This window comes from Malus domestica, chromosome 09 (assembly GCF_042453785.1).
Source record: "Malus domestica chromosome 09, GDT2T_hap1".
Taxonomy (NCBI): domain Eukaryota; kingdom Viridiplantae; phylum Streptophyta; class Magnoliopsida; order Rosales; family Rosaceae; genus Malus; species Malus domestica.
Genome location: NC_091669.1, coordinates 11,294,463 through 11,321,195, shown reverse-complemented (window position 1 = coordinate 11,321,195; position 26,733 = coordinate 11,294,463). Strand labels below are relative to the sequence as shown.

The window sequence follows — 26,733 nt, the reverse complement described above, 5'->3', positions numbered from 1 at the left end:
CCTGAAATTAGGTGTCACAAATCAATGTAGTCCTTCTGTCACAGCTCCGTTAAAAATTTTGTTATGTGTTGATGTGGCACATAATTGGGTTCCACAATATAATAAAATATTACCATGTGGATTAAAAGTATTTAAATAATAATTAAAAAACTATTTTATATAATTAAAAACAAAAAAAAAAAGAGAAAAAGAAAAAGAAGACGACTATTCATCATCTTCTTCCCCTCATACCTAGCAACCCACCATTCTCCTACCCTTGAAACGGCACCGTCGCACCCCTTTCCCCCAATTCTCGTGTTCGCCGGTGACGTAATTCAAAATGAAACTTCCTCGATATTGCTCAACCTGGAGGTGCAGGCCGTAGGGAGTAGGGCTGAGAATTCGTGAAAAGATGATGGCCATAGATGCACTACCACATTTTAGGCCGAGTACGAATTCATAACTTTTAGATTTTAGTTTTGAGATTAAAGATAGCCTTATACACCAACTACAATTGACTACTTGAGTTTGTCTATAAATAAGTAAACAACAACCTAAGATTGTGACCGGCGAACAACATCGGCCTGCAACTTCTTGGTGCCCATAATCCACACGGAATACAAGAGGCCACTGCAAATCCAAAGTAAAGAAAATAAATACAAAAGACGTAAGAATACACTTACAATGTCACAAAACCTGGTTAATCAGCGATCCAAGCAAGAGCGATGTAAGAACAGACAGGCAAGATATTGTAGTAATCCAACCTGTGGCCAAGGTTTTCCTGGAGCCCTTTTTCGTGGTGGCTTAGGAAGAAGCTCCAAATTTATGATGTTAGTGCAGCCATGGCGAACAGATGTTCCAATGCAATCAGTGCTAGTGTCACCTCCACCAATTACCACAACTTTCTTGCCCTTGGCAGAGATGTAGTTACCAGTACCCGATCTTGCTACCAGTACCTGATCTTGCTACATTTTCAAACTTCGAGCCATTTCACCATGCCGATACCTAGTAGCCACTTCACTTAGAAGACTACTTGTAGTTTTTTCTTTTTTTGTTCGGACATCTTGTAAGTACATTTTCATATATTTTATAATTAAATACTTTTCTTTTGGTTAATTAATTATTGTTTAAAATTTAATTACAATATTATTAAAATTTTTAAAAATAATATTTTTGACCAAAACCAAAAAAGGGGTTCGTGTGAAGAGACCTAATGCACTTTGCGTGACGCAGCCTACGTATTGCAAAGCCACTTTGCACAACGCAGCCTGCGTCGCGCAAAGTGGCTTTGAGCAACGTAGGGATATGAGTCACACAAAGTGGCTTTGAGCAACGCAGGGATATGAGTCACACAAAGTGGCTTTGCGCGACGCATGTTTCTTCTTCGTCGCGCAAACCCTTCTGTCTTAGCCTTGGCACGATGGTTAGCACGTGATGAAGGTTCGTTGGTCTAAGTTTTGCTCGACATTTTTTTAAATTTACACGAAAAAGGACCTGCGTCTCGCAAAGTGTTTTTTGTACTAGTGACCTGTATCCTTTTTACTGTTGGAGTTGCCATACCCATTACAGCTAGGAACATATATTACCCATTCCCTCAAAAAAGGAACATATATTACCCACTTTTAGCTCTGGTTAAGAAAAGCTTGCCTTCAATCGAGGAGTGCCATAAATTCATACTTATGTGTTACTTGTATAATGTAATAATTGTGAGACTGTTATATAGTCATACAAAAGAGATACAAGAGTAACTATTCTGTACAATGAACGTTTCGTGATTTGGATATCAATAAACTAATGTTACTGTATGACATGTTTCTGGCGCATATATATTTTAACAGATTGATTAGTGAGATTATGACACACCTCCATCTGTTTTGGTTCTTTTAGGTAGCATTTGGTACGTAGATGGGACGGGACAGGACGGGACGGGATAGAACAAAGGTTCTATGTCATGTTTGGTACGCGCAGGATGGAACAGAACGGTTGTTCCGTTCTGTGTTTGGTATGCGCAGGACAGAACGGAACCTAAAGATTAAAAGACTAACTTACCCATGCATCATATGCCTTACAATAAGCACAAGAAAACCCCAATTAATTAAAAACCAGAAAACTTTCAACAACGTATCAATCCCAGATTGTCTTGGATGTAAGCTACACAGAGGTTAAAGACAGGACCAGTAATTTTGTGGGCAATTTCAGGATTGAACATAATCTGACTTCGATGATCTGGTTGAAGATAATGAAATTCTTTGGGCAGATGGTAGAGGTTTGAAATTCAACACCAAGGAAATGTTTAAAGTTTACTTTTTCAATTCCAAATCAATAGTAAATGCCCTCACTCTTCCACAGGAAAAACTAAATGAAAACAAAATCCCAGAGTCAATCAAACATTATCCAACACTTCGCACAATTAAAAATTACTTGAACATAAGCTAATTACATAGAAACATCCAGAAAACAGACAATCAGCAGAATTAAAAATTACTTGAACAATTAATCCCAATTCAAAACCCTAGATTATGAATCCAAACTAAACTAGATCATTCATTATATCATATCATCCAATCATTTCAAGCTCCCTCACCAACTCCTCAATCCTGTTCGAGGAAGCAGCCAACTGCAACTTTTTTTGCTGCAAACTCTTCTCCTGATCAGCAACAGCCACCCTGGCAAGATCTAGAGCCTCTCGAGCCTTTTCCTTGCGGAATCGGAGCTGGACAACCTTGCCCTGAATTTCAAAAATGTCATTCTCAGCCTGTATGCGCTCCATACGTTGTCGTCGTCGGCTTGGCTATGGTGACGGAACCGGAGAGATCGAGAGGCTACACAATCACAATCAGATCGAACCTAGAACGGAGATGCAGAGCTGAAAGTTCATGGAGAGGCTACACGAAAGAGGATGAGGAGGAAGGTTGCGAAAGGGAGATGCAGGGATGAACAAGTTCATAGCGGCAAAGAGGAGAAATGATAGTTTTTTAGGAGGATGAAATGAAGACAACAGCAGAGAGAAGAGAAGATTGTTTTTAGGGTTTGTTGAATGATTTAGATGGTGTAATTTTTGAAAAAAGACATGGGGTATATTTGTCTTAAAATGGTAAAATATTGTGTTCCACAGACGTGGAACAACCCGTTCCAGGGGGGAGGTGGGACGCAAAAACACCCAAAATCTGTCTCGTGGAACAGCTCGTTTCACCCATTTTTGGCGCACCAAACGCGGGACGGAACGCCTCGTCCCGTTCCGTCCCACGTACCAAACGCACCCTTAAGATAATATTCCAATTGTTGTTTTGTTTTTGGATGAGCAGGTGTGGATACGTACGACCCCAATATACGTTGCTCAGTTGCTCTCTTAATTACAGTTACATATGATAATTCTTTGATAGTTTTACTGGTTGAAATATTTCTTAGATCGATCATAAAATGATCCATGAAATATTTGACTTCTTTAATTAATATTTGATTTGGTTGTTTTCTTTTGGGAAATATTTGACTTCATTAATTAACATTTGATTTAATTAATTAAAATCAAATGATTCATTTTCGCCAGGTGTTGACACGTGCTCTTTTTTATGACTCGTCCGATTTTGATGAGTCACATCCATGTGTATGATTTGTGAGACACATGGTGCATGTCACGTATGCCTTGGAATGTCGAAACTTTAATGTTGGTGAACATTTATTTCACCGAAATTTCAATGTCTACAGTATATAAAGACCTTCCCTCTCTTACTTTAGTGAGTCGGTTAATATTTTGTAACAAACTGAATATTGAGAAATACAATTGTGCTCTCTTTTTTTCCTCTGTAAGATTCATCATTTCCTCTTGAATGTCTAATTTCAGCAATTCATACAAGCATGTCAAGATTGTTAAGATGTTACACATATGGTTTTTATTGCATTAAGGGTTTTTATCACAAATGATCCATGAAATTGACTAATCCCATCAAGATGGTCCCTGAAATTGAAAATCAATCAATGTAGTCCCTGAAATTGAATTCCGCAAATCAATGTGGTCCTTCCATCATAATTCCGTAAAAAATTCTATTAAGTGTTGATGTGTCAAGTAATTGGTTCCTACAAGTCTAATTAAATATTATTATATAAATTAAAAATATCTAAATAATAAAAAAAATATCTAAATAATAAAAAAAAATTATTTCTATATAATTATAAACTTGAAAAAAACAAAAGAAGATCACTGTTTATCATCTTCCCCACTCCACCCCACCCTGTCGCCTACATAAGAAAAGAAAATTCTGAAACAATCTCACAAATATTTCCCAAAAGAAAACGATATGGAGGGAGAGCTTGATAATCCGAATTGAAACAACTACACTTGTCGGCGCCGATAATTCGAATTGAAATCTTTCCGGTTTTGCTTGACCCGGAGGTGTAGGCAACATGGTGGGTGAGGGCTCTCCTCCCCTTGAAATGCCATTGTCGCACCCTATTCCCGCGGTTCTAGTGCTTGCTAGCGCCGATTATCCGAATTGAAACCTCTCTGGTGTGGTCGACGCGACGGGGTGGGGGTGGGGACTGGGTGTTGCTCGGATCGGATGGGGAAGAAGATAAATAGTAATCTTCTTTTGTTTTTTTCAAGTTTATAATTATATAGAAATAAAAATTATTTTTTATTATTTAAAAAATTTTAATTTATATAATAATATTTAATTAGATTTATGAGATCCAATTACTTAACACATCAGCAGTTAACATAATTTTTTACGGAATTGTGACGGAATGACCACATTGATTTGCGACATTCAATTTCAGAAACCATCTTGATGGGATTGGTCAATTTCAAAGACTATTTGTGATAAAAACCCTTGCATGAAATTAAACAGTTAATAATTGTCTGAATTTCCACATATTGCTTAGTCAAATATTGTTGATAAGGCAGGGAGGATATTCAAATTTTTATAATGCATGAAATTGAAATTGAATATATCATTGGTACTTTGAACTTGTTGGTCAGTCACACTAAAATATTTTATACAATTTTCATATTAGAAAGGCATGGATAGTCCTTCCTTTTTTGATGAAGATGGTTGGATTAATAGCTAGGTTTCTCATTCACGCTTCATGCTTGCAACAAATTCAACGATCTATATTAGTTAACTGCAGGGCCGGCCCTGAGGGTAGTCCGAGTAGGCGCCCGCCTAGGGCCCCCAAATTTTTTAATTTTTTTTATATATAGGGAAGTGTTATTAACACTCTAAAAATCTCATTCTGCACTCTTCACAAGTGTATTTTTCTTTCCAAATATAGAAAGTTTGGAATGTAGAATAAGAATTTTGGAGTTCCAATCATAATTTTTTATATATATTTATATATATAATTTTGTAGTTTGAGTAAAATATCTAAATATGAAATTATAAATATTTTTTGGGAACTTGCCGTGCAGTGTTTTGGGTGGGGGGGGCCAAAATATTTCTTTTTAAATATGTGTGTGTATATATAATATATATATATAAATATATTTTTAGAGTTTGAATTTAATAAAATATTTAAATATAAAATCATATAATTGTCTTGAAACTTGGCGTACAAAGTGTCTTGGGTGGGGTGAAACTTCAGCAAGAATTCAACTTTTTTTTGGGAATTTAACGCACAGCATACTAGTAGCAAGTCTGCGCCTGCGAATCGGTTCTTTCCCACTCCACTTATAGAGGTCAAGTACCCGATCAATGCCCCTCTTCTCTTTTGCTTCTTTTTCTATAATTTAATTTGTGAGCGTTGTGTTTGTAAATATAATTAGGATTTTCGATTCTAGGGTTTATGATTTGTTTATTTTAGGGAACTTTAACGAAAAGCACCTGGTACTGTTTACTTTAACGAAAAACCACATTTTCACACTAAAAAGTCAATCCTGGTACTATTCACTTTACCCTTTATTTTGTCCTTATCATTAAAACTCAAAGTTTTCAAGCCCTTTTCATTAGAGTATTCACTTGTCAAGTGTCTATATTGCAGTTATAAAATTCGAACATGTGGATGCACTTAATAAAGTGGTTAAATCCCTTCAAGAAGATAAATGGATTATGGGTGCACTTAACAATGTTGGTTACTTTTGCTTTCTAACTAGTTTTGGTTCAAGATAATTCAAAGTTTTGATGTTGAATTTTACCGTATTTTTTATGCACCTCATTTTGTGTTGTGTCATTTGTATCAAACTTTTGTGTTGGGTAGTGGGTAAAATTTGAATTTTAGTTTGTTTCTTTGTCAATTTGTTGTTCACAGAATATTGAGTTGATTCCCGAATGGATGGTTGTTTCCCAAATGCATGGGTTGCTTATCGTATTTTGTTAACCATACCAGTTACAGTTGCCTCCGCAGAAAGAAGTTTCTCAAAATTAAAGTTGATCAAATCGTATCTTCGATCAACTATGTCACAAAAAAGATTGAATGGGTTAGCTATTTTGTCAATTGAAAAAGAATTGGTTGAAAAGTTAGATTATGTAAACTTAATTAATACTTTTGCGTCTAAAAACGTGAGACGTGTAATATTTAAGTAATGTTTGCATATCTTTCTTCTTTGGATATGAATTCTAATGATTTTTGATGTAGAAATGAACTTTTTCATGTATTTAGCGAAACATTTTCTTATACATACAAATGTACAATGAGTTGGGTAAAAACTTTAGGGGCCTCACTCGAAGGCTCGCCTAGGGCCCCCATTTTCTCAAGGCCGGCCCTGGTTAACTGGTAGTGAATACCCAAAAAATATGTGTATGTAGATACATATATACCTACTTGTACATGTGTATATTTTCACCCTTTTGGAGCATTGATATTTTCATTTCATAGTTACCAAGTATCTCTCTAATCATACGACAAGTAACCACAACACTCATTAGTACTAGTGTTCAGTGGTAAAATACAAGATATATATGGTTCCTTTTTATTTTACCTTTTTTGAACTTTTGGTTATTATAGCAAATGATCATTTGCCACTTAATATTACAGTCTAATGGTATTCCTCTTCACTTATAAGTGAGAAGTCTTATGTTCGATTCTTAACATAGCTAGGCAAATTTCAACCATATTATTGCTAACCTTGTGAGGCTTAGCCCACTCCCCCACCCTTTTAGTGTAGATAATATCGTTTGTTCAAAAAGAAAAAACAACCAATCATCTTGTCAAATTGACCCTCTCTAATGAAAGAAAGGTGAAATCATGAGTCAAAATTTTGATAGCATACCCCTGCAACCACCTATTAAAGCTGAGCCAACTGTGTTCTTCCGAGAGCAAGATCGATCATTCTACATGAAGGGATGACAGCATTCCTCATAAATGGGTACCAACCAAAGCACTTATCCGATTGGGAAGCTTTTAATGTCTTTAATACCTCTTAATTATGGGCCACAAAATATGCAAAGTCGTAGAAGTTTGCTGGTCTTTGAAAATTACTGTTGTTTCTCAAATTAGGCAGATTTTTAGGTGTCTCCGCAATATATCCTCATATTTTTACATTTCACTTAACTTTGTCACGTTACATGATAAAAAATAGAAAAAACTAGCGATATATGCCCGATTGTATGCTAGAATCTCCACTTGAATTGTGCATGAAAATTCAAATACATGATATATACATCAGTTTTATATCCCTAAAATTTGGAAATCATTGTTAGGAGTATTAAGTGAATGGCTAAGATGTTACCAAATGTCAATAGATTAGTCTTGCAGTTATAAGGTTGTTAGAAGATAGCTTAGTTAGGAAGCTATCTTAGACAATATAAATAACCCTTGTAAGGAAACAGTTAAGGATGATGAAATACATTCTATACAATTCAGATATATCTTGCTCTCCAAGTACTCTCTCTCTCTCTCTCTCTCTCTCTCTCTCTCTCTCTCAGTAGGGTTCTAAAATTTTAAATCCTCCTTGGTGCACAGCTCGGTCATTTTGTCTTCAACTTACCAGCTGCATCATTGTTTTTTTTTCCTTTTTATTTTTTGGTAACAAGTAGTGCGGGAAGATTTTTCTATCTTTTCCTCAGGAACAGGAATGGAGAATTGAATTCACATAGAAGCATTCCAATAACCTGACAACCTCCATCTACTACATTTATAGCATTACCAATACTAACAATCACACAAGCAACTCATCTCATTTTTTGGTGCCAAAACTTTCCATTTGTTGGTTTTTAATGGGGTCTTCCCACTTTTTACTCCTTACTTTTCATCAAAATTTTATGATTTCAGGAACCTAGGCATATTGAATTGTAACCCATTTTGGTTAATCCTAACCCCATAATGCTGGCACATGCCAAGCTTTCTACTGCCATAATAATGAGAACCCCTCACCAAACTTTCTCAATTATCGATTTCTCTTAATAAGTACTTACGTACTTCCGAACTCAGTGTCGACACTTATTTGATCATTGAATTTAATTCAAGAGTTTAAACTGATTTAATGGTTAAATATGTGTCGTCACTGAATGAGAAGTTGCTCGATTATATCCACGTTCTCTATTATTCCATGAAATAAATGAGCAATTAATAAAATAAACTAATATCTCCCACCAATCTAGTTATTCTCATTTCACATATTTCCATCCAATTGTGAGCTTGCAAAGGGAAACCATACAGTTACAAAGCAACATGGAAAACTTGTATATTCCCTGGCTTTTCTTAGTTCATACCCTAACCCTTGTTGCCAAATGTAGAGCTAAAGTTCCAGCAGTCATAGTATTTGGAGATTCTTCTGTTGATTCAGGTAACAACAACTTCATTCCTACAATTGCCAGGAGCAACTTCCAGCCTTATGGTCAAGATTTTCCGGGAGGCCAGCCCACCGGGCGGTTCTGCAATGGCCGGATTCCTCCTGACTTCATCTCCGAAGGTCTAGGCTGCAAGCCAATTATACCTGCCTACTTAGATCCAACTCACAACATATCAGATTTTGCCACTGGTGTTTGCTTCGCTTCTGCAGGAACTGGCTATGATAATGCTACTTCTGATGTTGTAGTAAGTAATCAACCAACTCATATTTTATTTATACGAGTGATACTGCTGGGAGAGAGAAAGTCGAACGCAAAACCTCAAATGCAGTGTTGTATGCTTTTAACCAACTGAGTTGCATGCCCCTTGCATTAACTAATTTATGTTGATGAATATTTAAACATGTTAGGCTAAATATCTCATCATTTTTTTGTGTTTAATGCAGCAAGTGATTCCACTGTGGAAAGAAGTGGAGTACTACAAGGAATACCAAAAGAAACTAAAAGCCTATCTTGGAGTTAGGAATGCAAAGAAGCTACTAAGCGAGGCATTATATTTGATCAGCATAGGAACAAATGACTTCCTTGAAAACTATTTTACACTCCCGAACCGGCAGTCCCAGTTCACCGTGAAACAGTACGAAGATTTCCTGATCGATCTTGCCGCAGATTTTCTGAAGAAACTATACGTTCTAGGAGCTCGGAAGATATCGCTCGCGGGGCTTCCTCCAATGGGGTGTTTGCCATTGGAGAGGACCACAAATATTATGGGGCAAAATTCATGTGTGGAGGAACGCAACAACTTAGCTTTGGAGTTTAATGGCAAGTTGAAGGGTTTGGTGGCAAAGCTGAATGAGGAGCTTCCGGGGCTTGATTTGATGTTTTCAGATGTTTATTACATTTTCTTGCAAATCATAAAAAGGCCTTCTGCATTTGGTAAGTCTTTAACTTGATTAATGCTCTAAGTATTGATTCTACGGCCCCAAAATTTTAACTCTGAACTCCGTTGAAAAGATAGTTGATTCTGACTTCTACATGTCGGCAAGTGTTATTTTAATAGTAAACTAGCATATGGGTACATACAAAGTGTGATAAAAAATTTTATTTTTGTTTTTGAAATAGAATGAGAGAGGAAGAGAGTGATAGAGAATGTGGGAGTAGGAAGTGTTTTTTTTTTTTTTAATATGTAGGTGAAGTTTTGAAAGAAAAAAAAAGGCAAAATTTGGTTGTGTGAAATTACATTTCTACCCCATATTTTAATTAGAGGGTTAAATTGGTAATTTCATATAATTTTGGTTGACAATAAGTGTTTTATTAATTAGTAGATATTAGAAAAATACTCTAGCAGTTATAAGCTTTATGCAAAAATACGTCAAGAACTCAATTCGAGAAAAACAAAACCTCTCATCTATCCACTTATTATGTTTTAATTGATTTTCAGTTGAGAAATTACTCTTGTGCACGTTACGATGTCAATTAGGTTTTTCTTTAAAGTATTTAGTTTGAAATATTTTTCTATTTACTGTAATGTTATCAAAGGACTAATATGTGAAAAACCACTATTTTATATCATGATTTAATAGACCGGTAAAAAACGTTTAACAAAAAAATAGTGCTAAAATGATAGCACACAAACAATTAAGCCTATTTAGTGTTTGTTTTATTAAAAGTTTGTAACTAACTCTATTTGCGCATATTTCCTATTAAAGCAACTTAGAACTACAAAATTGGAAAAATATGCTCAAATAGAATCGGTTTGCACGACGTTAAAGCAAAAAACTTATCCGTTTCATTTCTCTCTGCAATTTTAAAATTAATAAATTAAATAGGTTTTCTTTGTCCAACCCTCATCTGGAGAAAAGAAAACTTGCGAGTGTTTAGCTTCCTTTTTCTCTAATTTTGTCCAGTAAATCTTCTGGGTTTAAGGTGTGTTCTCTTCTGGATGACAGGATTGGAGGAAGCACGAGTGGGATGCTGCGGCACAGGAACATTTGAGATGAGTTTCCTCTGCGATCAGTTCAATCCATTTACTTGTCAGGATGCAAATAAATACGTGTTTTGGGATGCCTTCCATCCTTCTGAGAAAACCAATCGAATCATCTCAGAATATGCACTCAAAACTTCTCTAGCAAAGTTCCTTTAATTTGATGTTTGTTCCAAGTGTAATTTGTAAAATTAAGGCAAGCACATTGCTGAATCAAAGCCAAATGTTTCCAACGTTTTCATCCTTCCGTGCTGGAGACTCATCTCACACGGGTAACTACAATCCCCATCCCCTGTAATACCGAGTTTTGGGTTTGAACCGGGATCAGTGAGTTGGTGTTTTGAATGACCAGTTAAAGTTCTGCCTGAAAATCCACAGCAATGGCATATAGTTTGAAACTTCAAACAGCATGCTACTTCCTGCTAGTCACCATAACTCGAACATCCACACTGCATTTTCGTCAGCCGAAACGAACTGCAGTCTCAATTCTCTAACAAGAATGACCTAAATTAGTCACCAAACGTGTATCTAGATTAAGCTATTGAAATTTCCGCTACACTTATCACGATCAGTTTGTTTCAACATCGCAATCTATGATAATCTATCAAACAATTTCATGAATGACGGGAAACAACTGCTCTCACCACCCACCTCCATCTGGAAGCCTAGTATAGAAAATGTACAAGTAAAGATTCAATTATTTCTAGCTCCAAACAACCGATCTGGTTGATAATAAAAGAACGGAATTACCAAAGTTGTACACGGTTCAACAACATTAAGAAAAACAAGAACACATGATTACAGTACAAGAGTGAATATTTCGATCTTTATTCCTCGCTAAAGTTGGTTATTACAAGCATGTCGAGGGTGCAACAGGTCGGTGATTGATGATTGCACTCGACAAATATAATTAGCACTAAAATTTGTGTCATTGTGCATAAATCAATAGGCACCAACAGTGACAGCCATACAGCTTGTTATACACAGTAACACTACGTATACAACAGCCTTACAATGAGTAGAGTACAACGAACCTGGGTTCAGCAACTACCTTATTTTACAGTATCCAAGACAAAGGCGAATCACGCATCAGCTGGCTCAGCGATCTGTTTGGCTTCAAGCGTCTTCTCGTATTCCTCGATGGACTTGAAGAGCTCGGAGAAGTTACCCTTCCCGAACCCACCACATCCACCCTTCTGGTGTATCTTTCCTTCTTCATCCTTAAGCATGCACCCCACTCTCTGAATGATCTCTACGAATATGGTTGGCCTGCCCATTTTATACAAGAACCAATCATCCGACGATAGATACAGCAGGGGAAACGCGATTTGCATTATTAATTAATATATTTGTGATCAATTTTTCCTTTTCACACACAAAGGCATAAGCTTCAAAACATTACTCCGAATGACCACTTTTCGATATTTCTCTCAAAGGACAAAGATTTACAAGACTCGAATTGAAAGGACTAAAATCGAAGCTAAACACTAAAAAGCCAACTCGACAGGCATATAGTTTGACAGAATCATGATAAACCATATTCCCCCACCAAGAATTGAATCATGAAATACACAGAGAAGCATAAAGTTATCAACTTTTCGAAAAATATATGAACTTTTTGTCCAATGCCCACTTTTTGTAAATTAGAGTAGTTTAGAATATCGAAAAACACAAAGAAAAAAGAGCACAGAAAGTTATGACATTTACCTATCTCCAACAGGCTTAGTGAAAATCTGAAGCAGAGTCCCCTGATCGTCCCTATCCACCAAAATCCCCAACTCCTCACACTCCTTAGGGCTGGTTTGGTATTGCTGTGCTTTGAAAAAAAACTGCTGTGAGAATAAGCGGCTGTGCTGTGAGAATAAGCGGCTGTGAAATAAAGCAGCAGAGCGTTTGGTAAACTTTTTTGTAAAAGTGCTTTTGGAAAAAAAAGCAGTCTGATAGTGGGTCTTTTCATTAAAGGAGCACCGTAGCTCCATGCTCCATGCGCTTTGAAAAAAAACCAGTTTTTCAAAGCTGCAAATAGCAACTTCAGCTTTTTCCTTTGATTTCAGCTTATTCTTACAGCAGCTTCCAAAATAAGCCTTTTTTTTTCAGATTACCAAACACCTAAAACCCTCACAGCTTTTTTTCATAGGTGTTTTTTTTTTAGCACCGAACTCTCAAACTGGTCTTAGGGCTGGTTTGGTATTGCTGTACTTTGAAAAAAAGCTGCTGTGAGAATAAGCAGCTGTGCTGTGAGAATAAGCGGCTATGAAATAAAGCCAGTAGAGTGTTTGGTAAACTTTTATGTGAAAGTGCTTTTGGTAAAAAAAGCAGGATGATAGTGTGTCTTTTCATTAAAGGAGCACTGTAACTCCGTGTGCTTTGAAAAAAAATGGCTTTTTTTTCAAAGCAGCAAATAGCAGCTTCAACTTTTCCTTTGATTTTCAGCTTATTCTCACAGCAGCTTCCAAAATAAGCCTTTTTTTTTCAGTTTACCAAACACAAAAATGACCCTCAGCTTTTTTTCACAGTGACTTTTTTTTAAATCGCCTCAATCCCAAACGGGGCCTTAATCTGCTCATCCGTCAGCACGTCCCCCACCCTCTTCTTCAAATTCCTGTAATACGTCGGCGGCGGCGGCGCTGGCAGGAACTGAAACCCGCCGACGCCGCTCCGGCTCCGCATTTCCCTCAGCGTCCTGAATATGTCCTCGCTCCCCAGCGCCAAATGCTGAACCCCTGCACCCTCGTTGTGCTCCAGGTACGTCTGAATCTGGCTCTTCCTCTTCGTCCCGTACACCGGCTCGTTCATCGGAAACAGCACCATCTCCTCGTTGTTCGCCAAGACGACAGAGTTGAGTCCGCTCTCGCTCGTCCCGACGTCCTCGGCGGTGAACTCGGCGAACTCGTGGAATCCGGTGAAGCCTATGACGTAGGACACTGCCGATTTGAGATCCTCCACGTTGCCGACGGCGTGGTCGAGGCGGCGGATTCCGAAATCGATTGGGAACGACGACGTTAGCGATTCGAATCCAGGGAGGAACCAGAGGTGGGGGTCCGGGTCTGTGAGGTGGTTGTGGTCCGTATAGCTGACGTATCGCAAAACGACATCACCGTACAGTTGGACTTCGGCGATGGTGACTCGGTTGTCCAGGAGGATGGGGGCCGCCGAGGGTTTGGCGCCGTGGGCGACACTGGCTGTGAAGGCGGAGACGGCGTCCTCGACTTGGATGGCGACGGCGCGGACCCCAAGGCCGTGGGTGGCGGAGAAGGCGCGGGAGGCGGAGTGGTCGAAGGTGGGGATCGAGGCCGTGGTTCTGGGCCTGGCCGGGTCGGCGGTTCGGGTCAGGGTGGGTGAGTACGGGGCGGTGAAGAGGAAAACGAGGTCGCCGGAGCGGAGGAGGTAGGAAGCGTGGGTTTGATTGCCGGTGGATAGGTCCGACTTAGCTACCATGGGCATGCCGAGTCCCCAGGAGAATCGGAGGGGCGGCATTAGTGGCGTCGGTGCACCAGAACTCGACGTGGTGGAAGCGGTGGACTTTGAAGCGGTCGGATCGGGGGTTGGTCCGTACGAAGTTGGAGAAGCCAACGAGGTTGAACTGGGTGTCGTTATCCTGGCCCATGGTGCTGCTGGTTGCCGTGGCTGTCATAGTGGTGGTGGTGGCGGCGGGGGGTGAATGAGATGGGTCATAAAGCAGTGACTGACAGTGGACTTGGAGGTGAAGGTGATCTGACACGTGGCAGAGGTGGAATTAACTAATTGTCGTGACACGTTGGCAGATGTAGATCCCAATATGGAACCGGATCTCTTCCGGATCCTAATAATATGAGCTTAAAAATCAAATGATCCGAATCGTTGAAATTTGATCAAACGGTTATAAACAAAGAGCTTTTTAAAAGTTATAATAATTATAACCGTTAAATCAAATTTCTACCGCTTAATCAAATGATCTTTGAGCTCAGATTATTGGGATGCGAAGAGAATCCGGTTCCCCTTTATATAACTTTTGTATGGGCCTGGTACTAACGTCTGAGACTCGACTTCATCCAGTCAGAAGGCTGTTTTAATGTGAAAACTATGATTGTTAAAATGGTGAAAAGCCAGAATAGCCCTTCGGGAATTTTTTTTTTTTTTTTAATCTGTAAAGATAAGACGATGAAGTTGACTAAGCCTAATAATAATATAATTTAAATTTTTCTTTGACAAGAATCAAACCTAAAATCTTTCGCTTACAAGTGAATAGCTAGACCTAAATCCTGACGGGATAAATCTGTTTAACAAATGTGTATAAATTAAATTTTTTTATTGGTAATGGTAAGAAGTCGTCGTACATGTAAAGAACCAAATAATATTCCTCTAGATCACAAGAATATTTTTCATTAATCCACATATTTCAAAATGAAATGAAAAATACGACCAAACCTAAATGTAACGCTGTGATCAGCACACAACCTAATCAGATTCCCTCAGTTCCTCATGCCTATACAAGCTTACATTATAGCCTACAGGAATCATAATTCATCTTAAAATGGCTGGTTTACACGATGACATATAAATCCACCTTCAAAACATGTTGATAAGAGGATCTTCCTCATGTTGCGGATTCTCAAGAGCCAAAGTGTGTTGCTTAAACGAGGCCGCAGCATCTTCTCTGTCCTCTACTCTTTTCAGTTTGTCGAACACCATAGCCATTAAATAGAAAGCTTCGGCCGCCAATTCGTGATACTGTGCACGGGAACCATTTTCATAGCCATTGAACACGGGAAGAGATCCTCTCTCCATATCTCTTCCACCTAAGCCTAGGGATCAAGTGATCCGGGCCCTTGAAATTTGATCTAACGGCTAAGAACAGGGGGCCTTCTAAAAGTTATAATAATTGTAACCGTTGGATCAAATTTCAAGGGCCCGGATCACTTGATCCCTAGGCTTAGGTGGGAGAGATCCGGAGATGATCTCTTCCCATTAAACACAACCAATAAAAGCATATGTTTCAGAAAACTCAAACTCGGAAGTATATTTACCTCTAGCAATTGAAGCTCGTCCGAGGCTTGTCTCAGCGGATCCAGCACATCATCGGAGCTTTCAGAAACTGGCGAGTCAAATTTGCAACAGCAATGTGAAATTAATTAGGACTTCAAATAAAATATGTTTGATGAAGCCACAAAGCCAAGGATAACTCTTCATGAATCAAGGACAATGAAACATGTTATCAGGAAATGCATTCTATATACTTACTGGAAAAGCTTGGATCGGATAGATAGCATTTTGCTTCTACAATGAAGGCCCGAGCACGGAGCTCCAAACCTCCTTGACCAAGAATCATAGGAAAAGCCCCATGTACAAGGCTCAGGGCCCTTTTTGCATGACTTGATCCAAGTGAGAGCCACAACTCAGCTAGTGTGAGTGTGGCCGATGCTTTAAGCAGATCCAGATTAAACGACTGGCAAAATGAGAGGCTTGCCAATGCATACGGAAGACCTAAAACAGCATTACCCGATTTCTGGAAAACAGAAATAAAAGAAATTTTACCTTCATGGAAATATAGAACAGGAACTATTTTAATAGACAAACAGATAGATAAGAAGACAGGAGTCATGAAAACTTTAGTTTGCCTGAACCTCCGACCACATTGTGTACCAAATGTACAATTGTACCTTGTGGATTTCAGCTAGCAAAAGAAGCACACTGGCATTTTCAACTTGCATATTGAATTTGTAACACATGCAGAAGAGTGAGTGTGCTACAGCTGCCGCCTGCAATGAAATGCCAAAATAATAAGAAAAGCATGCCACACATTTATAGGACGAAATCTACTTACAAGGTAACAAGTTCAATGTACTGAAAATATCAAACCTCACTGAACTGATTTGCGGCAAGCAATGTACGAGCTTTTCTGAGACTTGCTTCCGTCTTCAGTTCCATATCCACGCCATTGACAGATGATGCCAGGACTCCAAGCTCATCACATACTTGTTGGGCAAACTTCAAATGTCCTCTAAATGATATTTGGCAAGGTCATGACCGACAAAGACACAAAAATTACTGTATATGATCAAGATATTCATGAAATAGTGCACATGGTAAACTTACCTATGTAAAGCACGCTCATGGAGCAGCTGAAGTTTCAATAACAAAATTCTTGATTTTGAGATGGATAAAAACTTCTCTGCAGCTATTTTAAGAGCAGCAAAAGCCTCTAAACAAGGAGAAAAAAAAAATACAAGTCATCAAGGATGAACAGCATTTGTTTATGTGATGAACATGAGAGGGAGATAGAGTACTCGAACCATAAATTAATATGGCAGCAACTATGAAAAAAACAATATTCTTTTTAGGTACTCAAGCATTTTATCTAACCTTTGTATCCTTTATAAACGGCTAGATGTTGGATGAGCTTCAGATATGCTAATGCTGTGTCAGATGAACTGAGGACATCCACGAAATAGTCAGGCTCAAGTTATAAGAATGGAAAGGAATATAAACACAATATGTAAATCTTGTGATACTTTCAGTTAAAAATTACCTTGAAACATCAGGAAAACAAGTTGCATGAACAAGTGCATTAAATCTGGCAAGAGAGGAGCTGATGACATATAAAAAGAAAAATGTATCAAAACAAGCAAGATATCATAGCCCCAGAAATAGTTTGGATTAAAGTAAATAAATTTACTGTTTAAAATAAATCGAGAATCTTAAAATTCTGAAAAAGTAAATCGATGTGAAATTCCATATAAAATGTGAGGCTGTAGAGTAGATGCAAGTATTCACATTCAGAATCTCCAGCTCTGGTATCATGTTAATTTTTGTTTGTTTATAACTATTTCTAAAACCTTAAGTTTTAGTAAATGAAATAACTGTTAGTTTATATTGTTAACATATTTACAATATTATTTTTTATTAAGAAATGAATGAAAATAAAAACTGCAAGGGGCATCTCACTCAATCAACTACACAATTTCAGATTTTTCCAACAGGAAACACTGATCCGGTCAACCGTAGAAGTCAAATTAGCATAAAAGAAAAAGTAACACTAACACAGGCCTTTACTAAAGATCACCTGCCATATATTTCCCATGCAGTGGCACGAAGTAAGTATGAAGAGCCTATTAACTGCAACACAGATGCAGGGACTGAACTTGGTTGTGCACAGAACTGGAAAGCATTATTGCTTCCTGTTCCACTTTCTTGAGACAAGACTTGTGAATCCATTGGCTTCTGTAAATTCTTAAGCCATGCAGTACTAAAAGCACCATCAGTTGTCATTGAAGAAGTTTCGGATCCAAACTCACTAATCAATTGAGAACTCAATCTAAGTTCCTGCAAGAATTACATGTAACATAAGGGAAGGGGGAGCATTGTTAGGAAATTGAACAATCTAACATGTCAGGAAATCAAAGAACATTGAAATATCTTCAAAGGGTCATCGTTACCTTGCAAACAGTAACTGGGTTTGTTCTAAGCTTCATTGAAGCCTTGGGTCCAAATGAAACTAGAGGCCTTTGCACATGCTGCAAATGAAATTATGCAATGAGAAATAGCTTTATCATCATTATGGGCAGCATGATACTCACAATACACCCTTCAGTCTTTACTGAGGTGGGAAGTACACAGATAGTCTACATTAGGAATCAGTAAAAATAAACTGCAATTTCATGCTGACCGTTAAATCAAATTTAGCCATCGCAAGATGATTGGATGCCACTAAACGCTTCAACTTCAAATTTTCTGCTCTCTTTAGAGACCCTCTCAAGAGAACAAATAGTTGTTGCTGGACAGACAGTGAAATGCCTATTCTGGTCAAAGGTGAATATGATGAGCCCAGTATTCCAGTTGTACTAGATATGCCAGTTTCGGACAACAAATTGCAGATAGCCGCTAAGGTGTAAGCAAGACATGTATCGTTACTTTGCTGCACAAGTTGAAAATCATGAGGTTCTTGTAGACAACATATATGTAAAGGAAGGATAATACTAGGATGCCCTTTTAATTCAGAGGCATACACGTCATCCTAAAGGTTATAGAAAACCATTGGATACAGTATACCTACGGACATAATGTATATGTTAGATTTAGGATAAAAGTGAATACGTAAACCAAGGAAATTACCTGTTGAGAAATATGTACTGCCTCGGTCAAAACCTGAACATTTTAACAAGAAAAAGGAATATTCAAACCAAAGGAAAATATAAATGACAGAAAGATTCATAATTAGAGTAGGGAACATGGGCTCACCTCCAAAGCTTGCTTTGGGTGTCCAAAATGGAAATGCATCATTCCTAAACAAAGCAAGGCAATTTCATATCTTCCTAAGCTATTGCAACCGGATGCAGGAGGAACGAAATCAAATCCTTCAATCCCTGAGCTATTGTGCCAATATTTATTGGATTAGTTTGTTTGTTATAAACAGTTAAACACATAGAAGAGATAAAATAATGGACATAAATGTTAACACAACTAACATAAAATTACAGTTTTAAAGCTTTCATTTGATGGCTTAACCTAAGCCCACCAAAATACAAACTTATATTCATAAAGGTAGCCAAGACTAGGAGCATGCCATTGAACATGCATGAAAAGCCATGAAGAGTAGTAATGCATCCTGTTATAACAAGTATCTCCTTTCATAGGAGTACACGAAGCGCAGTCATAGCTCACCATTTCAAATTTTTGTTCAATATTTCAAAATTAGGTCACAAATTGATAAAGAAACTTTTACAACATTATTTGATCAAGAAATTTGAGTTCTGATATACCTGTAATCAAAATAGCGGTGAACATTCTCCAAGGCAGCAAAAAAATCATCATGATACAGACCATTCAAGTAACGCAAGAAGTGAACCTGGACCAAAATCCAAAATGTTAAGACAAACACTTCTTAAGTGCAAGTGCAACACAAATTACCAAATAAGAAAAATATTTGTGCAAGTTACTAACACGATGTAGCTCAGGTGCCAGTTTTTGAAGCTGCCTAAGCATGAGCTCAAAAGCATTTAAAGAGAAAGAGCTCCCCTGCCTACCAAACGAATATAAATTAAGATGCAGTACAGCCTAAAGTACATAAACAAATAGGAAAACCAAAAGATTGACAGATGTATATGCCACATACTTTTCAAGTGCATCAGCTTGCTCCTGTAGAAATCCCTGTATCTGCCAGTTTGTCCGTAGGAATATCCCACCGTTGGGATCAAGATCACTGAATGTACTGCTTGTAGGATGTGCATAATGACAATCTTCTCTATTGCCACCATGTTTGAATTCTGGATCACCAGGGACTTCAATATCTGCATGTTTAGTTCATATGATGCACAATTATGATTGTAACAGAATTTGTAAACATCACATTTTAAGAAAATCCATAAATAAAGGAACCCAAAAGTAGTGTGCTAGGCTATTTGTTGGCAGGGAATGTCCAGCCCAACAAGCATGCCGGGTTTGCTCTCAAAACTAAAGGATTATTGGACGTTCTAAACAGATAGAGTAACATAAATTATTGATATAAGTATAAATTGTAGGTCATCCTACTTGATTTGGAAATAATTTTATACAATAGGCTTTCAAGATTATTGTTGTCAATCAAAAAGACCTAATGATGTTGTAGCATTTCTATGTGCTTCAAGAGAAGGACGCTTAGTATACTATTTATACCTTCAACCAATCCAACAAGTGCTTTGGGTGCATGAAGATGAAAAGAAACTCTTCCACCAGCTCTTTCTCTTGCTTCGATTTCTTCGGTGACTTTTTCAAAAACAAGATTCTCCAGTTCCATGTTTTCATATTCCGGAGGTGTTTCTAAATCATTACTTGAATCATCTAAGTGAGGTGACTCATATGGAGGACAACTTGTGATGGCTTCTTTACAGTACATTCCTATACTTGTTAAAAGATGACACGCACCCTGCATCAATGGTAAAATCATATGAAATGGGTAGCTAACCGTAAAAGCTTTGTTTGCTATAAAATCTAAAACAACGAACACAAGACAAAACAACACTCATTTCCACCGATGCACGTATTCATTGGGTTGCTAAAAATACACACAGGAGAAAAGACATTCATTTGAAAGTTTAGTATCTAATCTACAAAGCCGTTCCCTTTGGCCTCTCATGAACCCACATAGAAGACATTACAACTGCGTAGTACATGTTCCCCTGATTTTCAAACAATTGGGTGGGGATGCATTTGTGATGCGCAACGACATGGAATACAAAATGAACTCAAAACATATAGTAAGCATTAAGAAAGTGAAATAAAATAAAAACTCACATTACCTCAAAGGATAAAAGATTAAACGCAAGTATGCAACGTCGGAGAAACATCCCCAAGTTGCTATTTGGATCCAGAATAACTTGGTCATCTTCCAAAACACCTGCTTCGGGGCCCCCAAGGATCCCTAAAAAGAAATATCGAAACCAAACGAGCATCGGCAAGCAAGTAAAATTCAAAGTTAGCAAAAACAAGGGCAATTACGATTAACCAACCTCGCATATCACTAAAGAAGTTAAACAAATCATCCGGCGAGGACAGAGCCGACAACCTACTGGTCAGATGATCGGTTAACCAATAGTTCAATAATCCCCCAATTCCCCTCAATTGGTGTATAAGTTCATCCAATTTCGGCTCGAACATATCATCATAAGACTGCAAAACGTAAAGAAGAACTTAATTGCAAGTAATTTCCGAAAATTGAAGCTAAATTGGGGGGAAAGGGCGAAACTTTAAGAGCACCTTAGTGAGGGAGAGCAAGAACAGGCCGAGGCGGTTGTGCTGGCTGACGGTGGAGAAGGGGAACGGGACTGAGATTTGAGAGGGCGGCGCGTAGATCTGGAGCAGTATGCAGACGGAGACTTTGTGCGGCGTCACCGCGAAAGCCCCCGGCGGTTTGACAATACCCGCCATTCTCACCGTCGCAGGTTTAGCTCGGAGCGGAGGGGAGTGAGGTCTCACTTGATATTTGGGGGTTTGGGAGGGTTTTTGGAGAAGAAAATGGGATTTTAAAAAAGAACCGGGAAATTATTATGGTTTTTATTTTCCTTTCTGCTCTCATCGTCCCTTGGGAGGAAGATAACCATTTTATACAATTTTTTTTTTCTTTTTTCGATTGTGGTAAATTTGGGTTGAAATATTTTGTGGGGACAAAATTACTATGAAGTATATAGTTCATGAAAACAACTGAAAAAATCAAACATCCTACTGCATAATCTTATGTGTCCATCCTAACACTATATTTAGAGGATGACTTATATAATAGGGAAAATTGTAGCAATAGTTCTTCAATTTTAATTCTATAAGAGTAATAGTCCGTTAACTAAAAATTCATGATTAATGGTTCCTTAACTTATTAATATGTATAATTATGGTCATTTTCATCAATTTATTCAGAATTTTGTCACAATGAGTCATGTTAGAAGAACTATTGCTACAATTGTGTTAAAATGACCGACCATTACTTTAATTGGATTAGAGTTGAGAGATTATTTTCTCCAAATGGATTAAAGTTGAGAGGCTATTGTTACAATTGTTTTCATTTGGTTTTCCATATTGCCCCTTGGATCAGCTTCACTTGCGTGGAGCGTGACTCATATTGACTGAAGTTTTAACGGAGCTAACGAAAATGATTATGATTGCATGTTTTGATAAGTTAAGGGATCAATGGTCACAAATTTTTAGTAAATGAATTAAAATCGAGAGATTATTGTTACAATTTACACTATAATATAGTACGGGTAATGATAGGAAACCAAATTTTTAAACTAAATTTGTAAATCAAATAATATATTACCAATAAAAAATAAACACGTTAATCAATACTTAAGTAATAATCTAATAATCCACCACACTATATCATTTAGTTTAAATTTTTTTATATCCTTGGCATTACTGAATGTCTAGTATATTTGGGCATAAAGGTACCTTCCAAATTGCAATACTTAACGGTCTACTGTACAAAGTGACGAAAGTTTGTGATATAAGCTAAAGAGCATCATCGTCATCACCTCCACCTGCAAGTCCGGGAAACAAACCTAACAGCCTTCTGAGCGACTGCAGAAACCTCACCCATAGCAAAAGCCCTTTAAAAATTCCCCAAAATTCTCAGGCTTTCGATCGTCTCGATCCTCCCAATTCCATGGCCACCACCAATGGCGCCTCTCCGGTCGGCCCCTCTCTATCTCTATTTACTTTTTCTTCCATTTATATATGTATGTATTTATCGATTTTTTTTATTTTTATATTCGCGGGTTAGCTGAATTGTGAATTTTGCGATCGAGCAGAGAGCTGCGGACGCTGAGAACAGCTTGGAGAAGATCAAGCGCCAGCTCGCATCAGGTTCGGGTCGGAACTTGTTGCAGGGTCCACTTCTCAAGCGATCCGAGACTGTACGATCCTCCCCGGACCTCCCATTTTTTGTCACTTTCTTTTAATTGTATTTCTGTGATTCCGAAGTTTATTTTTAGGCGAAAGTTCAAGTTTTTTTTGTTGGGTCAAATTCCAAATTTCGATTCAGTTGAGTTTTCATTGCACAAATTATAATGCGGATTACAGAATGTTTGATCAGTTTAAGGTTTTATAAGCTCCGGTTGAATCTTTCGAAGTTCAGTAATTTCGAAATTTGGATGAATCATGCTTGAAAGAGTTCTAAATGGAAACTGGATACTGGGATGATTTTTGTTGGTTGGTCTGTGTGGTGCTCCTTGTTCTGGAATCTGGAAATTGGCTTATTTTTTGTGTTTTGTACTTTAACAGCTGAGAAAATGGAATGAGCGGTGGGTGATCTTAGACCCGACGACAGGGAGAATGGAATACAAGTTAGTTCTGCACTGACTTTCGCTTCAATTCAAGTCTTATAAATGCATTGACCAACATTATACCTTGTTATGGTTTAGGATTAGGAGAAATGAGCCGACTGTCAAGGGAACCATTCCATTTGATGCGAATAGCACAATCACCCTATCTCCCGTAAACTTCCAGTAAGATTGATGCATTTCATAGTAGTCCGTTTAGTACATTAGTCATCTCAGCAGGCTTCAATTTGCTTGATTATGAACTGTTATTTTTTTGGTTCGTGGTTTCAGTGGGTTGCAAAAGTATGACGGTTGCTGTTTCTGTATCCTCATTTATTTTCGCTTGTACTTTTGCTTGATGTTGAAACAAAATGAGGTTGTATCTTATAACTGCTATAGAAACAGGTACTCTTGTAAAGCTGGACGTTTGTGCTTCTTAACTCTATTCTTTAGATATTGGGACCCCGCAGAAAAAGGACTACTTCCTTTGTGCAGAGACTCCTGGGGCAGCTAGAGCTTGGGTAGCAACTCTACAGTAAGTTATTTCCCTTTACAATATGCTGTAGCTATTGTGTAGATGTTATATAGTGTACAGTTTCGTTTTTCTGTGCCTCTCTTATATAGACTTTATGAGCTTTAGGATATACCTTTGGAGGACATAATTATATGCTGCTGGTCCAAATGAGGAATTAGCTGACGTAGGTATGTAGATTATCAATGTGGGGTTGGGGCAGTAACAAGGGGTTTAGAATTTGAACTTTTCTATGGTTAGGGTCTAATTTCACTATGAAGACTTATTGTTTATGCTCCAGAGTACGTTGTATTTCTCTTTCAAGATCGTCCATTGCATGCGGTTGGCCATTGTGAAGTTGGATTTTTTTACAGGCTCAAATGTATTGCTTTTCCATGTTTTCCTCATTTTCAAGGTGTATATTAGCAAGTTATTTATCTTAAATGTGACATCAGGAAATAAATAAAAAAATAAAGTATGTGTGTTGCTTCACTCTGAGATATTATTCAAGCATCATATGGACATGGTTGTTGGAATTTTTTGTATAATGTCTTTTAAACTAGAAAGCTGTTGTCCATTATATATGATGAGGATAGGGGCTTGATGGTCTCAGGACTGAAAATTTCTGTTGCCACTTACCGTAGTGAAATAAGCGAATTATATGATATATCACATGCATATTTGACAATAATTCCACTTTCTTTTCCTTTATTTCCCTTTTATTTCTTATATGATATTTGGCAACTCATTTCAATTAAGGCCAGATTAACCATAAAGTTTCCGATATTAAATGTTTCATCCAATATTGTCTTCTTTTGCTCTTTTTCATTTTTTTCCTCTGGCGACCAGAGCAACACAATTGGTTCTAAAGGCCCATAAAGAAGCTGTGAATTCCTTGAGTGGCAATGGCTCTGCAAAACTAGGAACGGTTGCAGCAGTAGTTGCTGCTGCCAATTCAACTGCTTCGGAGAGTTCTAAGGAAATCGAAGCAGCAATGCACATTTCTTTGAGAAATGCTTTGGGAGTGATAACCAATAAGCCAACTGATGGGCCAATGGATGATTTTGCAATTATGAAGGTACTCTACTTGTGATATAATTCTGTTCTCAGAATACAGTGCCCTAAATTCATTTGAAATGCACTTTACAGTATAGTTTGTTAAAGAATGATATTCTATTTCTAAATGAAAAGCTCTGAGTCATTTAAATGTAATTGCTCTTTGTGATTATTATGTTCACAGTTCACCCAGCATCTATGTGACTGTCTGTGTCCTGTAGGAGACACTTCGGGTCAAAGATGACGAACTACATAATTTGGCTAGGGACCTTCGTTCACGCGATTCAACAATTAAAGAAATAGCAGATAAATTAACTGAGACTGCCGAAGCTGCTGAGGCTGCAGCCTCTGCAGCTCATACAATTGATGAACAAAGGAAAATTGTTTGTGCAGAAATTGATCGCTTAAAAAAGGATTCAGCGAAGCAGCTGGAATCTTCCTTGTCAAAGGTATGATGAGCTTTGCTACGTCTTAAATGTGTAGTATATTTGAATAATTAGGGATCTGTTTTCTTTTCCCCTTCCATTACAATATATTCTTAGTGTGGAAAAAGAAAAGCTGAATTTTGTTTGAGAGAACTTTTTGATTGTTCTACTTTATTTATGGCTTTTGTTTGTGTTTGTAGCTAAAAGATTCTGAAGAAAAGGTTGCGACCTTGAGCAAAGAAAGAGACCAATTGACTAGGCAGAGAGATTCTGCTCTCCAAGAGGCACACATGTGGCGTTCTGAGCTCGCAAAAGCTAGAGAGCGTGTTGTGATATTAGAAGCAGCTGTTGTGAGGGCAGAGGAGAAGGTCAGGGTTGCCGAGGCAGATGCTCAAGCTAGAATAAAGGAGGCTGTGCAGAAAGAATCAGCCGCGCTGAAACACAAGCAAGAGCTTCTGGAATATGTGAATACGTTGCAAGCACAACTTCAGAGGTTTAGTACCTTCTGCCTTTTATATTATAAGTTGCTCGGGATTATTATGCATTGAATCCTTTTTGTCCCTTATCAAGTTATCGTCAATGTTGATTAATCAACCTTTTTCCCTTTATCAGGCATCACATAGATACAAAGCAAGTGTTCGAGAAGTCTGAGTCTTGCTCAGATATTGGAAATACACCCTTGACTAAACATGTAGACTTGTCTGAAGAAAATGTTGATAAAGCATGCCTCAGTGTTTCTAGAGCAGTTCCGGTACCAGGGGAGAGTGTAGTCCACATGGCTGACGGTCAAGTCAACCTACAGCCAGTTGGTGACCGTGAATGGAGTGACATTCAGGCTCAAGAGGCAAGGATAGCCGACGTAAGAGAAGTCGACCCCCCAACCAGAAGCAAGTAGCTTGGATATTCCGGTTGTCACCCAGCCGACGGGTAACCACCATGAGCAAGGAGTGGACTCTTTTCAACAGCCTTGAAAATGAACTGATACGTTTGTAGAGCAGAAAACAGGAGAGATGTGAACTTCGTCGGTGTATTCTTTATTTACCCTGTTTCGTTCAACAAATTAAGCTATTGGCATTTTGGCAGGCTGATTCCGCATGGAGCATTAAACTATTGGCATTTTGGCAAGCAGAAAACAAGATATTCCGGTCATTAAACTATCCGCTACAACAAAACAAAACAAAAAAAAAAAAAAATGTAAATTGTACAAAATTACTTATGGAAAACGTGTCTAAAATCTTTATCAATCTTAGAACTTCTTAAATACACTTACTTTTGGAAAGGACTAAGTTTTGAT

General features: G+C 37.9%; 3 protein-coding genes, 1 long non-coding RNA gene and 1 pseudogene across 5 annotated transcripts; 3 read left to right on the top strand and 2 right to left on the bottom strand.

The window, feature by feature from the left end:
• Positions 1–7,743: 7,743 nt before the first annotated feature.
• Positions 7,744–10,916, top strand: LOC103411500 (GDSL esterase/lipase At2g42990). The gene is made up of 3 exons (XM_008350133.4): positions 7,744–8,946; positions 9,146–9,635; positions 10,649–10,916. The coding sequence occupies exons 1-3, from the start codon at positions 8,581–8,583 to the stop codon at positions 10,840–10,842; spliced, it is 1,050 nt and encodes a 349-aa protein (XP_008348355.3). The 5' UTR covers positions 7,744–8,580; the 3' UTR covers positions 10,843–10,916.
• A 565-nt stretch (positions 10,917–11,481) lies between these two features.
• On the bottom strand, positions 11,482–14,825 carry LOC103443168 (4-hydroxyphenylpyruvate dioxygenase). The gene is given in 4 exon segments (XM_070804825.1): positions 11,482–11,952; positions 12,391–12,473; positions 13,237–14,151; positions 14,153–14,825. Coding segments are annotated over 4 exon segments (1,350 nt in total). The 5' UTR covers positions 14,318–14,825; the 3' UTR covers positions 11,482–11,765.
• Positions 14,826–14,996: 171 nt separating this feature from the next.
• Positions 14,997–21,788, bottom strand: LOC103443169 (anaphase-promoting complex subunit 5). Of its 2 annotated transcripts, none has more exons than XM_008381967.4 (20): positions 21,394–21,788; positions 21,147–21,306; positions 20,937–21,058; positions 20,314–20,563; positions 19,775–19,949; positions 19,603–19,681; positions 19,422–19,507; positions 18,901–19,030; positions 18,775–18,807; positions 18,329–18,577; positions 18,099–18,176; positions 17,726–17,985; positions 17,192–17,251; positions 17,026–17,093; positions 16,759–16,864; positions 16,522–16,663; positions 16,323–16,421; positions 15,904–16,168; positions 15,690–15,757; positions 14,997–15,393 (listed from the first exon to the last, which is right to left on the bottom strand). In XM_008381967.4, exons 1-20 carry the CDS (start codon positions 21,562–21,564, stop codon positions 15,232–15,234), a joined length of 2,763 nt encoding a protein of 920 aa, XP_008380189.2. In that variant the 5' UTR covers positions 21,565–21,788; the 3' UTR covers positions 14,997–15,231. The 2 variants fall into 2 exon arrangements, with proteins under 2 accessions (XP_008380189.2, XP_070660925.1); XM_070804824.1 differs by having other exon boundaries at positions 15,333–15,467; positions 15,637–15,757; positions 21,394–21,710.
• An 830-nt stretch (positions 21,789–22,618) lies between these two features.
• On the top strand, positions 22,619–26,527 carry LOC103443170 (uncharacterized; annotated as a pseudogene).
• LOC139187970 (uncharacterized) lies at positions 24,088–24,450 on the top strand. Its single transcript, XR_011571014.1, has 2 exons — positions 24,088–24,149; positions 24,260–24,450. It is a non-coding gene; the product is annotated as an uncharacterized lncRNA (long non-coding RNA).
• Positions 26,528–26,733: the final 206 nt, after the last annotated feature.